The sequence below is a fragment of the Diplotaxodon limnothrissa genome, linkage group LG4, assembly GCF_057381915.1.
Source record: "Diplotaxodon limnothrissa isolate DT_005_m linkage group LG4, D_limnothrissa_male_GT1.1, whole genome shotgun sequence".
NCBI classification, from domain to species: Eukaryota; Metazoa; Chordata; class Actinopteri; order Cichliformes; family Cichlidae; genus Diplotaxodon; species Diplotaxodon limnothrissa.
The window spans coordinates 2,300,755-2,313,676 of record NC_140599.1 but is presented as its reverse complement, the minus strand read 5'-3'; the positions used below and the strand labels follow the sequence as shown (position 1 = coordinate 2,313,676).

Here is a 12,922-nt window from a genome sequence, read left to right as displayed (position 1 = left end):
ATCCTCAGAAAATGGACCCGAAGGAGCTTCTGATCGTCTTCTACTGCTGCTCCACTGACAGTGTGCTCCACCTGTGGATGGGTCTCCTGCTCCAGCATCCTACAGGACCGTCCACACCCAGGACATCGGGTGTTTAAGCTGCTGCCGTCTGGCAGGATGTTCAGGCTGCTGAGGTCGCGGACAAACAGACTGAAGGGCGGCTTTTACATCAGGGTAACAGCCCTGATCAATGCAAACAGCTGAGCTGATTGAATACCTCCCTGGACTTTACTATTATTGTTATTGCCCACACAATAATAATGTGCAATAAACATTCACTCATTTATTAAGTCATTTCATTTTTTTTTTTTTTACTCGTACCTTTCTTGTGCTTAAAAAAGTCCACTTCAAGTTACTGTGTTGTGCCGACGTGGGACAGTTTCCAATTTCCTTGTCTTATTGCACCATGTGTGACTGCATGACAATAACGAGCATCTTATCCTAATAACCTTTTTACTGTGGTTTAACACATTTTCTCACACAGGTCCATAAAAACCTTTCAAAAAGTTTACTTTTTGACAAAAAAGTAAACTTTGTCTTAAAATGACAACAGTACGACATTATGATTTAATATTCCATCATTTTAATTTCTGTCTCAAACATCTGATTCTTGCCATATTTTTATGATCCAATTTTGGGGGTTATATCAGGATTTTATGATATTCATAAAAATGAGGACTCCCATTAACTTTTATTACTTCCTTTAATACTTACTAAGTCATTATTCATTTGACAGGGGGCCATAAATCACTGGTTTTGACATAAGGCGTCTAATATCACTGTCTCGCCTGGATGAGCTTCAGAAGAGCTGAAGAAATTCAGATGCAACAAACAGATCCGACCTGACTGTACAAAATCGAGCCCTCTGGTTGAAGACTTATCTGTGTCGTAGGTAAGTTAGCATCCCTACGTAGTTGAGCTGGGCGAGGATGGTCATTTCCAGCAGACCCCTGTTCTTTAGCACCAGTCTAATCGTTCAGCCCCAGTTAGAAGTGTCACAGAAAGCACCACACCTCTCTGTTCCACGTTTATTTGGCATCCAACAAAATCCAATAAAAGCTTTAAGAATTAACATGTTTCACCATCACCAAAAACAACATTTCTCCCAATAAAAATGTAAAACTAGAAGGTCCAAAATCATAAAAAGCAAGCATTACGGCTTGGGGTGTAAGTACATGATGCAAGCAGCTCGAGACGGGCAAGTTGGAAAAAGGCAGAAATCTAATCCTACTGATAGTAAAGCACAACACAGATTAAAGATCCACACTGAAGAAAATCAAGCAGAGGTTTTCCCTTCAGCTGACTCACAGCCACCTGAAACTAACATGACAGGGTGTTTCAGCTGTAACCACAAAAAACAGAAAAGACCTCCTGAGAAAACAATTCTACTTCATCTTTTATTCGGTGAAATCTAACAGCACTTCAGAGTCAAGTTTGTTCTTTTTAACAACCAAAGCAAAGTTTGATTACTACGTTTCCACCGTGCTTGCAGCTGGATTGAAATAGAGTTTTTTAAACCCCCATTTCACTCCGTCCTCCCTCACAGTGTTACCCACTGGCTGCTCAGGATGATAATGCCAAAAGTTGAGAGAAAAACGTGTAGCCGTGTGAGCCATCTAACCGTCCACTGAGTTTGAGCCACAGTAAAGTCCCAGCCAGTGTGTCAGCTGTGTGCTCCGGAGGAAAACAGCTCACCTCTCGCTTCATCCCGCCCTCTGCTGGGCTCTGACGGCCACAAAAAGATGCAGTGATGTTTATAGGTACAACTTGACAGTCAGCAATGTAGGTGAGAGAGGGAAGGTATTTTCAAGTTGAGGGTGAGGTGGCTTTTGCCTTCCTTCCCTCCTTCCTCTCCTGGTGCCACCATGCCCACTCAGACCCCAAAAAGGAAGGCCGGTCAGCAGGCGCACCAAGTGCCGTGTTAGCCCAATCACCCATTGTTGGGGGGAGTGTGGTTGCAGCAATGCTACGAGGTTGCTGCCCCAGTTTGGGTACCCAGGGGTGCGGGAGGGTGGACTAAGCATCCAAGTCCCATATTCTTCCCCTAGTATGGCCTGGTACTGCTGTGTTGACACCCAAGTCCCGCTGGACTCTGGTGGATCTCCAAGCCTTCGCTGGACCAGACATGAAGCAGCAGAGCGTTCACACCCATGCAGTCCAGCCCTCATACAGCTGGGCCAAGTTATCCATGTTGGTAGCCTCCTTGATAACAAAGTCCACCTGCAACCAAACCAGATGTGGTCAGTTTTAAATACAGACAACGTTATTGTTACGATATCTGACTCTTTCATAATGATTAGAATCTGCTCAGACGATCCGATTCCAGTCTTTGTTTAAAACTGGACTGTGCTGTGCTCAGACTCATGCAGACCACTGCTGCTGATGCTGCTGCATTACAAAGGCTTCAGACATCTGATAAATCCATGCGACTCTCACAGCAGCAGACATCGACTTCACACTGTGTCAGCACATTTTGTTTGTTTCTTTTAAACAACCTCTTCATCCTGTCACGAGGCTGCTTTGACATGCCTCCCTATTCTCCTGGTGGTTACAAAATGATGTGCTACCTGCTCGGAGACACTCATCCTCCTGTTGGGATCGATGTCTCGGCCCTCCAGTTTGGCTTTCACTCTCTTCCACACGCTGACCGCGTAGGAGTTCCTCTCTTGGACCGCTGAAATCGAACAAAGTGTTTGTTGAGATGAAGTCTCTAATGTTAATGTTTGTTCTGCACAGGAACCTGTGTAGACACTGGGATACAATTTCATTTGCTAAAGGTAGGTATGCACCAAGCCTACAACTCCTGCTGAACACAAGTACTGAGACTGTAATCCTCACTCTGAGAAAGGGAACGAATGCTCTTCTGACCTCAGACAGCTGCATACATATTACATATTTGTGAAACCTGCTGCTTTTTCAAAAGCCCCAGTTTCCAAAGATTGTGAGGAGAGTGAAGGAAGAGTACCTCGTCCTGTTTTGGGGTCTCGTACAGCCCTCTTGGGGCTGGAGTTGAGACCTTTACTGCTCACTAGAGTACTGGGCGGGGTATCGGTCGGGGTTCCCAGGTTGCGTGGGAGAGCCTTGCGTGCATTCTGGGACATCGAGTCTGGCTGGGTTTTCACCCCACTGCATCTGACAGCTAAATGAAAAACATAACAAATACACACACGTGTGTGTACGTGTCACATGTTCACTTGACAGGACGCACACTGACACCAGTGAAAACCCATTTTCCCCACCATAAGGTTTGTAGCATGCTACAACATCGGGAGGCTATACCTGCTGCAAAGCTCGACTGTGCTGCAGAAACAGGACTGGAGCACTCAGCGTCTCTGTCGGTCACCAGTGGGGAGGCAAAGCCCACCAGGCCGTTATAGACGCTGTTGGAATAAACGCATGCATGCATTAATAACGATTATTAATAATAATTAATACGATTTTTATGTGAAAATGAAAAAGATCACTTAGTGTGTGTGTGACCCAAGCACCTCTGGCTCTGTGAGTGCAGCTCTTTCAGAGTACTGGGGATTTCTTCCAGTAGTTCGAGCTGCTCCTGGCTGAGGTGCTGTCCACTGGCCTGGACAACAGTGAACAGCACTAACTGGATGTTGTCTTGCCAAGCTTTGTACTCCAACAGGAAGTGACGCACGCTGCCCTCGTATGTCACCTCTTCACCATCCGCCAGCGCTGCCTCCTCGTCCTGTACGACATAAGAACAGTGACGACTGCAGGTTCACAGCAGGATGCAGCAACGTGCAACACACGTGTGGACCATTTTTAAACCTTTGTGCTCGCTCATCTTCTACACTTATTCGAATGGCAAACACATAATAGTGGTGAAAACACCCCAGATTTTAAAATCAGCTGTGTGTGTGTGCCTCAGGTGTACCTTGGCCATGGCCCTCAGCAGGTGCTTGACGTCAGCTAAATGGCGGTTGTGATTAGAGAGAATCGTTTTGATCGAGTCCACCAGCAGCTGCAGTGTTTCTCCACAGGTTTCCAGCTGCTGCTCCCGTTCCTCCTGATTCCTCTGCTCCATGTTTAGCTCATCCTCCAGCTGCCTCTGGGCACAGCTGAGCCACTCCACACTGCCTATAGGTAGGTCTAGCACTGGACTCTGTAGCAATGGAAAGCACATCGCCGTCTTATCAAGTTTCTCCAAACTCACTGGGTGATCACTCAAAAAGTGTTTCAAAGAAACGCAGCTGAGGGCAAAGAAGGACGCACATGGTGGCCATTGATAGAGAAACACAAAGAACAGGTTTCATACAAACATCTGTTAGACTGTGAAGATGAACTGTGAATGCAAACAGAAACATTTAGTCTCAGTAGGAACTCCACGCGTTACATGTCAAAAGTGGGTTTGGAGTGGTTAATGTTCCGCTAGCACCTGTAAAGTCTGGTTGTCCAGACACCGACAGGAGAAAACTGACCCTCGCTCTGACCTCAGGAAATGTTTGTTTATTAACTCAGCTGGTTGTCTGACTGCATGCTGAGAGTTTTAATAAAAAAGTTTTAATAACTTCCTGAACTCGGTGTTTTTAAATGTATCACAGCCTGACAGACTCGTTAAGGGCCGGCTGGAACTAGGTTTCATATCCTACATGTGGAAATGAATGTTATTAAAGATGAAGGACTAATTATTTAAAATGTTATCAGTGCATGTGGTACAAAAACAAGGCTGCACCAGAAAAACTTGACAGAAATGTAGGTCAAAGGTCAAACCAACCAGTCTGTGCAGGAGCTGGAGTTCCAGTGCAGACACCGTGCTGCTAAACTGGGCAGCGTACGAACACGTCTGCTGGCAGCGCTTCAGCAGTTCAAACAGGGCTGCGTCCATGCTGAGAGCCTCGGGGGATCGGGTCCGAAGGCCTTCAAAGTTGAGGATCGTGGAGCACAGGAATGTGACCTGGAAAGGAAGAGTGGCAAAATTGGCATTTTGTCCAAATGTGGTGATCAGTGACAGTAGGAGGCGAACACAGCAGCGGCTGTACCTGGCTGGTGCGCTGGTTGTCTCTGGCCACCATGGCGCGTCTCTCTCTGATGGTCATCTCAAAGTCCTGCAGGACAGGCGCCAGTGCTGGGTTGGCTCCACCGGCCCACTTTAAACGCTGCTCGATGCTAGCCTCCAGCGACGCTAGCTTCTCCTGAAGACACCACCAACGTGAATCACAGGACAGGAAAAATGTTTCATACAACTCACAACCCTGATAACGATAAGCGGAAATATTATTACAAAGTCATAATGAAGCTCTGAGAGGAATACTTTGCACATACTGAGGTGGATGCACATGATCACAGGATCGTTTCCATGGTAAAGGAGGAAGAGAGGGCGGGTGCATGTGGGATACATAGACTGGTTTCCCATTACAACACAGTGTGCATGCTTGTCGTCATAGCAATGCGACATGAACGCTACAACAAAGGGGGCGTCGCTTGGTTAAAATCAGGCTTCAAACTTTCCTTTTTGCTAAAGTAGCATAAGTGAGCGTCTCACCAGACCCCCCTCCTGCGTTCTGAATGACACCTGACGCTATACACAGGGAGGCCCCTCCTGACACTGGCGTCACTTAGCCAGCCTGCAGGGGCTGGTGTAACAGCAGCTTCTGATGAGGGGCGTCCCCATAGTGAGACACTCACATCTGATACTCAGAGAACCTGGGTTACATACATAACCTTAAGTTAGCTTGAAGGACTTTTGGTTCGCCTGGCAACCCAGCAGGCTTTTCCTGAATTTCACTGACATGCCTTTCAGGTAATGTTTCTGAGCTGCTGCAGTTTAACTTTACTATGAGAGTTTCCTGTAGAAGTTCCTGTGTTAAACATACTAAAGTATGTTTAAAAATGTCATTCTCCTAAAGTGGCCAGAAACTATTATGGTTTTGATCTGGGAATGAAGACAAACTCACCTGAATGGCAACGATGGCTGCTTCATCCTGACTCAGCTTATACAGCTTCTTCTTCATGTTGCTGAGGATCACAGAACGAGGAGGAATGCTGACACTTAAAGGCTGATTGCTGGGACCCAGAACATCCTCGTGCTGCCACTGAAAGAAACGCACCAATAAAAACAGTGGTATATTTGGACAATCACCAAATGACATGAAGTTACGTCAGAGATGATCCAGACATCATCATGATTCTAATACAGCTGACCAGAACTCGCCCCGTTCTTTGCAGCACTTTGTGTTAGCTTCACTGATCTTCAGCTTACACCGCAGACGACTGGAAGTATTTTTTGTGATGTGAAAAGTGATCACAACTCCAAAAGCAGCACTACTGGTGCATGTACCTGGAACATAGCGATGTGCAGCTGGCTCCTCTGCAGGCTGGCCCTGGCAGCTTCCAGGTTGCTATCCAGCCTCCTCAGCAGGTCAACTTTTTTCCATGCTGTGTCATAGGACGACACCAGCACTGTGGCTCTGTTCAACAGCAGCTGGGAGACTCGACCTGACGTCAGCCCCTGCTCCACTGCCTTCTTACAGAGCTCGTCCAGAGAAACCTTTGGAGGAACACACATAGCAAAGGTTACTTTACGGTATTCTTTACAGTCTTTGAAAACTGGAACAATAAATGTGTATCCACTCTGCATTTACACTAAAACATTCAACATTTCACACACACAGCGTTTTTTGTAAATAAGGTTTTTCCACGGTGAGTAGAATCTGGTGAAAAATGAAGAATCCATTGTGGAAGAAGGTTGCAACATGAAAAATATTTGGAACAGGTGACACATGAGTATGAGATCCAGAAAGGGCGATGACTGTCCGACAGTCTGGGGGAGGCTTTGAAAGAACAGGTTATCAACTCAAACCCACTGATTACTCTGCAGCTGAGAGAGCGATACTTATTTTTAAACAGGCTGAGTAAGGACTACCTGATGGGCAGCAACGATCAACAGATCAACCAACCTGAACTAGAACGCAGCCAACAGGTGATCAGCATTTCTAAAGACTCCTTTAAGATAGTTGGAAAAATTCAATAATGAACACTCTTTTTTAACGTTGACATGGAGAACATGAAGAAGGTTGAAAAGAACGTTGAGAGAACAAAGATACTGAACACCACATAATTCCACACAGATCATACCTTGCTCTCTGCACCAAAGTCTTTTGCTTCCACCTGAGCGACAATGTCCACACCGAGGGCAGAGAGGGTGCTGCAGAGGGCCAGACTGAGGGCTTGGCTGGGCATACCCATAAGCATCTGCCGGACAAACTCAGCAGTGAAGGCCTTGATGGGACGAATCATCTGTTCCTCACTGACCACTGCTGCACCCGACCCAGTGCTGCCGGGCCGGCCGTACAGGGACTTCCCCAAACCAACAGGTCCATTTGTAGGTAACAGCTCCTCAGCTGGGGCGCAGGTACCTGCAAAGATTTGTCCCACAGTCATCAGACATGCCGCAAGAATATCTGGTTATTTAAACCACAGAGCTCACAAATACCTCGGAAAGCTATGTTCTCTCTTTCTATGCGAAACACTGAGCAGTCTGACTTTGTCAAAGTGCAAACATCCAGAAACACTTCATAGTGGAAGAAGAAAAGGCTGTAGATTATGGCTAAACCAATATTTTAACAATGCTCAGCCCTCTCTATAGTGTCCATGGCATCAAGTGGGTGCTTTTAATAAAGTGCAACAACATGATAAGTTCATCCTCAGTCTGTGTGGCCGTGAAGAGCTCTTACCAGAAAGAGTCTGAGCAAACGAGGAACACAGCCTGAAGAAATCCCTGATGGTCTGCAGTCTCTTGATGAAGAACACTTCCTCCATCAGCTGACGCTGATTCAGGCTATCAAAGAAGTGGAGCTGTGTGGCTCGGGCCTCCCTCAGAACATCCACCTTTCTCCACAGGGGCGGCACCTCTAAAGAACTCAGCTAAGGATAATGCAGAGCAAAGTAATATTAGTCGCTCCAGGAAACAACGGTGTAAGAAACACAGACTAGTTCCTGAAGAGCAGGTTAGGACTGGATCAAGCTTATCCTGCACTGTGTTTCCACCTGCTGTCAGGATACAAAGTGCATTGTTGTTTGCTGTGCTGGTACACAACCATGCCTGTGTTGAGAATAACATGGAACCTGGCGGCCAATTATGGTACAGAATTGAACTCAATATTTAAAATAAACAAGCTATAAAATGCACCGTGAGTCATAAAAATATCCCGTTACAGACGTGACGAGGATTTCTGATGTCATTCTAGGTCTTTCACTGCATTGTTCTGCCCTCTGCAGCCCCTAATCTCTCTGCAGTGGCAGTGCAAGAGTGTACAGCTGTTGCTAATTGACCAGGTGTGGATAAACCTGAGGCGGGCTTTCATAAAGGCTCACTACTGTTTGTCTTAGTGGTACCAGTTATTTTAGCCAACTTGTTATGCGATTTAAAATAAAAGCTCTTCTCTGTGAAGTTCTGGTATCAGTCTCCATGTTTATGTCGCAGCTTTGGAGCCGGGTCGTAACATGCATTCACTGAATGTGCAGAAATGTAAGCTCTACCTTTTCAGTCAGCTGCCCAAAGGCCGTCTCCAGCTGAGTGAACATGCCATCAAAGGCAACCAACAACATTTGACCTGCAGACATCTTTGGTGTGTCCTGGCCCTGTCCATCCATGCTATGAGGCTGGATCAGTTCAGAGTACTGCACACGCAGCATTCTGACAAACAGACACACAACAAAACAAACTTTAAGCATGCAGGTTAGCAGCAAGTTAAACAGCACTGTGTCCGCTAAAAATGCACGACAGGAACTCCACCTGGTGATGTGGAGGCAGTGGTTACGGCCGTTGTGGTCCAGGCCTGTGCCGGTTTGCAAACTATCGGCCAAACCTTGCAGGCCAAGACCATCAGAGCTCTGATCTACCAGCTGCTCCAGTTCTGCCAACATGGACTCCAGAGTCGGCTCTCCTTTGATCATACATCGCAGAGCCTCTGGAAAGATGATCTGACGGAAATTGGTGTTCAGCTCCTGCAATAAAAAGATGACAGGCCAGAGCAATGTCAGCAAAAAGACTTTACACGGCCTCAGCCTGTTCCTGCGCGGCTTCATAGTTTGCAGGTGGACCTACCTGTAAGCAGGTATACACAGCACTGGCCAGGTAAACAACCTGGGTGGTAGCTGAAGGTGGAGGGAGCTCCAGGTCATGAGTTAAAAGCGGGCAGCGTTGCAGCAGTGTTACAAGCCCATTGATGTTTCCAATCATACTGCATAGCTCCTCCAAAAACCACGCCCCATCCCGAGACGTCAGGTCCACGAGCTGCTCCCCAGCGCTGGTTGCTGCACCCTCCATCACCAGGTTGCGTCTACGGTCAATCAAACACAAGACAAAAGTGGGTTCACTGTGTCCACTGCAGCTTTTATCCACCCACTCAAACCCATCCACACCGAGGTTGGACTGATCTCATTTCCAACGCTGCTGAGGACCACATCGTTTTTTATTACGTCCCATTAAAGCCCCATAAGTAAAAATGGTGCACTGTCTTTTTCACATGACTGCATGCTGCTGAATAGACACTTCACGTTATGCACAGAGCACTTCTCGCCATGTGACCTTCTGCCCACTCTAATGTGTGAGATCAGTAACAGTAGCACGCCTGCTAGCTTCCATGGTTATTATCACAGGTGAGTTGGCCAAGTCTGACTAAAGAAAACAGAGTCCTACATGATCTGACCAGGACTCAGTCGTGCTGACAGCAAAGACAAATCGCCGAGAGCTGGATGAGGAGGCCTGCTTCCAGTCTGTAGAGCAGCCTGTGACAAGGCCAACAGGCTAGCAGATTGCTTCGGGATACAACCTTTAAAGCTCTGTGCCAATGCAACAACAGGCAGCGCTCGTGCAGGAATCACCTTCTTTAAAATGTAAATAATGATGGTGACCGACTTCAGACAGAAGAGGACCGCTAACATGAGTGACCATCACCATGTGGTTCAGATTAGGGCTCGTTTCTTTCCTCCTGCTTTATCTTACCAAAGAGCTCTTTTCCAGAAACAAAGACTTTTTAAATCTTTTCAGTCCTAACCAGTAGTTTGAACCTTAACCAGAGCTTTAAGTGGTCTTTCAGGGTTTTTAGTGCCGCTGAGTGGATTTCTTCAGATTACTGACTCAGAAACTCTGGTGTTAGGTTTGAGTTTTTCCCACCTACGTTTGGCTGCCTTCACTTACCATCAGCATGTTTTTGGACCTCATACTACCAGATTCTTATTCATCTGTCTGTTGACCTACAGTACGGACACAATTAAACCCTCACAGACAGTCACAGGGACTGAAAACTGTGAGACACAGAATGAAAATGTGAATGAAACCTGCAGAGTGTGCAGAGGGCAGAGGTGATGATTGCAGCCAGGCTGAGAGAACCTGGCTCTCCATTCTCCCGCAGGAAAACTGTGATGCAGTGCTCAATCTCCTGCAGCTGCTCCTCACACGCTGCTACTGTGGTGCCCTCAGCCTTCAGCCGCTCTGCTTGGTGCACCACGCGCTCGTTGGTGTCAGCCACTTGGTGCTGCAGAGTCAATTCCACACTGGAAAGAAACTGGCAGGAGGCAGCAGAAGGTTGTGGAGCAAACAGCAACTCATATCTGGAAAGAGAGAGACACACATTTAGCTGGTATCGTGAGTTACACCATGAGGAGCAGAACATAAGCTTGGATGTGATTCATGGTGATGCTGCAACCTGTCCTGTCTCATGAACTGCAGGTATCTGCAGGTAACTCAGGTGAAGGGGCGCACAGGATGTTTGCCGAGTTGAAGAGAACTATCATAGGGGACATTTTTAGGTGTGTAACTTGGACCTGACGGTGGGTCTCAGGGGTGCTTCTTCACCAAAAACATTTTAGGGACTCTGCGAGGACTGGTCACCAGTAAGGCTGGTACCAGCTAAGCGACACATGCAGTCCTAGGGTTAACCAATGAAAATGAGAAAAGACAATGCGTGGCTCCTTACTGTCTGTAGATGTGCTGGCAGTGATCTGCTGTCATGTCTCTCAGCAGCTCTTCCAACCAGGCCTTCCACTGATGGGCCCTGTGGAATACTAGGGTAGCCCGTGGGTACAGCAAAGCCACTGTGGCATAGCTGTGAAGCTGCTCCAGGGAGCTGCGGAGGGCTCCACGGCGCTGCTGCAGCAAGGTGCTCACCTCCGCCTCCAGGCTCTCACATTGGCTGATTAGGTGGGCCTGACCTGCATTTTGCAGGAAGGCTGTGGCTGGCACATAGCTGGGAGGGCCTGATGGGACAGCCAAGAACAAGACAGCACAGCTCAGTACAATCAATGCATTTTTACTGAAAACTGAACCACAAGCAGTGTTGTTTAATCGTAGTGTTAAGCAGGGATAAATCATCAATATCACATAAATAATTAACATTGACCCTGACAGGCGGGCACACAGTTAACCATCCAGCCCTTCAAGAACAGTAAATGTTCACGATGACATCACTAGAGACAGAAACAGCGTCCGACAGAGTGAACCTGAAATGTGAGTTTGGAGAATCAATAATTGGATAAAGGGCCATGACACTCAACCAGTGGCTGTAGTTCCACTTCCACAGCACAATGTTCTCGTTCCCTCCTTTGTTCTATTTACAGAAACACTAACAGCAGGACAAAAGGCAGAACTCACACTTTACTGTACAGACAATACTCTTCCAAGACCTTCAATAATCCTGAAAAGAGTCGTATGAACATGTCCCTCCCACTGAAAACGCTACATGAAGGCAAACAATCACGTTCCTGGGATTTCCTGACCTGGACGATTGAGCTCGTATTCAGACAACCTGTGTCTGTTTCCACTGGGTGAGGGAGTCCAAACCAAGAAGTGGGACGCACAGGTGGAGCCCCAGGTGCACGCAGACTTCCTGTGTCATATGCAAGCTTATTGGCTGCTGACTACATATTAAAACGGGCTCCCTCCAATCAGGTCAGGAGCAACTCAAGAGCTGTGCAGTTATTGTGTAAACATGCTACGACTAAAATAGAGGGACAAGATTATTCATTGTATAGAACAGCTGCCAACCTGCTTGGCCTCGCACTACTGAGCTGGTGGGACGTACTGAACATCCTGGGTCAGGAGAGTATGCCTTCTTATTTATTGTTGTTCTGTTTTAAATGGAGGTTATATGAAGTTTTTACCCTGATTTAGAACTAAATGTCAAATCATCCTATTTTCATTTTATATATTTTTAAGTAAAATATACCAAAGCAACACCCAGAAATATGTTGAAATACACAATATTCAGAAACCTGAGGAGAGTATTTTACACAGACACTGACCAAGATCGATAGGACTGCTGATGTCCTGCAGCAGGCTGGCGAGCTGTGTGGCCTCCAGGCTGGAGAATGCTGCCTGGTACTGGGAGATCCACTGGTCCAGTTCAGTCAGTTTGCCCTGAATGGCCTCCTGCACGGTCCGCTGTCGTGACTGCAGCTGGGTATGTTCAGAGTACCTGTGAGCAGGAGGGCTGGGTGAGTAAGAGTTCAGAATGAGGCGATGATGTTTGTGGATACAGTATTTCTGTTATCGTCCTGATCTCATCTATTCCAGCGGTGCTATTAAATTTCCTGCACGTAGCACTCGGCAGGCGTGCGCACAAAGAAGCCATCGCACACGCGGCTGCAGTTTCACATTCTCGCCACCAGCTCTCCGTTTCTTGGACTGAAACCCTGCTCGCACGGATCAGCTGAGTTTGAATGGTCGGAGCAGTGCAGAGGCTCAGCAGTAAATAATCCAGCTGTCAGCATCTCCACTGCTACACAGCAAACTGCTGATAGTTCACTCTGCACACTTTCAAATTGTAAACAAAGTTTCAAATAGTTTTTCTGTTGTTGCCACAGTATGACTGTTTATATAACTATGATCATCTATTCAAAGCGACCAATCGCTTTACGACCCCGTCCT

The 12,922-nt window shown here is 46.9% G+C and overlaps 1 protein-coding gene across 3 annotated transcripts in view; it reads right to left on the bottom strand.

Annotated features, from left to right (window-relative positions):
- Positions 1 to 634: 634 nt before the first annotated feature.
- smg1 (SMG1 nonsense mediated mRNA decay associated PI3K related kinase) overlaps positions 635 to 12,922 on the bottom strand; it is a 58,308-nt gene continuing 46,020 nt past the window's right edge. For all 3 annotated transcript variants that reach the window (XM_085351265.1, XM_085351266.1, XM_085351267.1), the window contains exons 47-64: positions 12,298 to 12,470; positions 10,974 to 11,253; positions 10,336 to 10,608; positions 9,101 to 9,335; positions 8,789 to 9,000; positions 8,533 to 8,689; positions 7,728 to 7,917; positions 7,129 to 7,409; positions 6,332 to 6,541; positions 5,949 to 6,086; positions 5,034 to 5,186; positions 4,769 to 4,948; positions 3,929 to 4,156; positions 3,528 to 3,739; positions 3,319 to 3,419; positions 3,005 to 3,178; positions 2,607 to 2,713; positions 635 to 2,259 (exon numbers count right to left, since the gene is read on the bottom strand). In XM_085351265.1, coding sequence (XP_085207391.1) covers positions 2,182 to 2,259; positions 2,607 to 2,713; positions 3,005 to 3,178; positions 3,319 to 3,419; positions 3,528 to 3,739; positions 3,929 to 4,156; positions 4,769 to 4,948; positions 5,034 to 5,186; positions 5,949 to 6,086; positions 6,332 to 6,541; positions 7,129 to 7,409; positions 7,728 to 7,917; positions 8,533 to 8,689; positions 8,789 to 9,000; positions 9,101 to 9,335; positions 10,336 to 10,608; positions 10,974 to 11,253; positions 12,298 to 12,470 — 3,382 coding nt within the window. In that variant the 3' untranslated portion in view covers positions 635 to 2,181. The remainder of the gene's footprint in view (positions 2,260 to 2,606; positions 2,714 to 3,004; positions 3,179 to 3,318; positions 3,420 to 3,527; positions 3,740 to 3,928; positions 4,157 to 4,768; positions 4,949 to 5,033; positions 5,187 to 5,948; positions 6,087 to 6,331; positions 6,542 to 7,128; positions 7,410 to 7,727; positions 7,918 to 8,532; positions 8,690 to 8,788; positions 9,001 to 9,100; positions 9,336 to 10,335; positions 10,609 to 10,973; positions 11,254 to 12,297; positions 12,471 to 12,922) is intronic.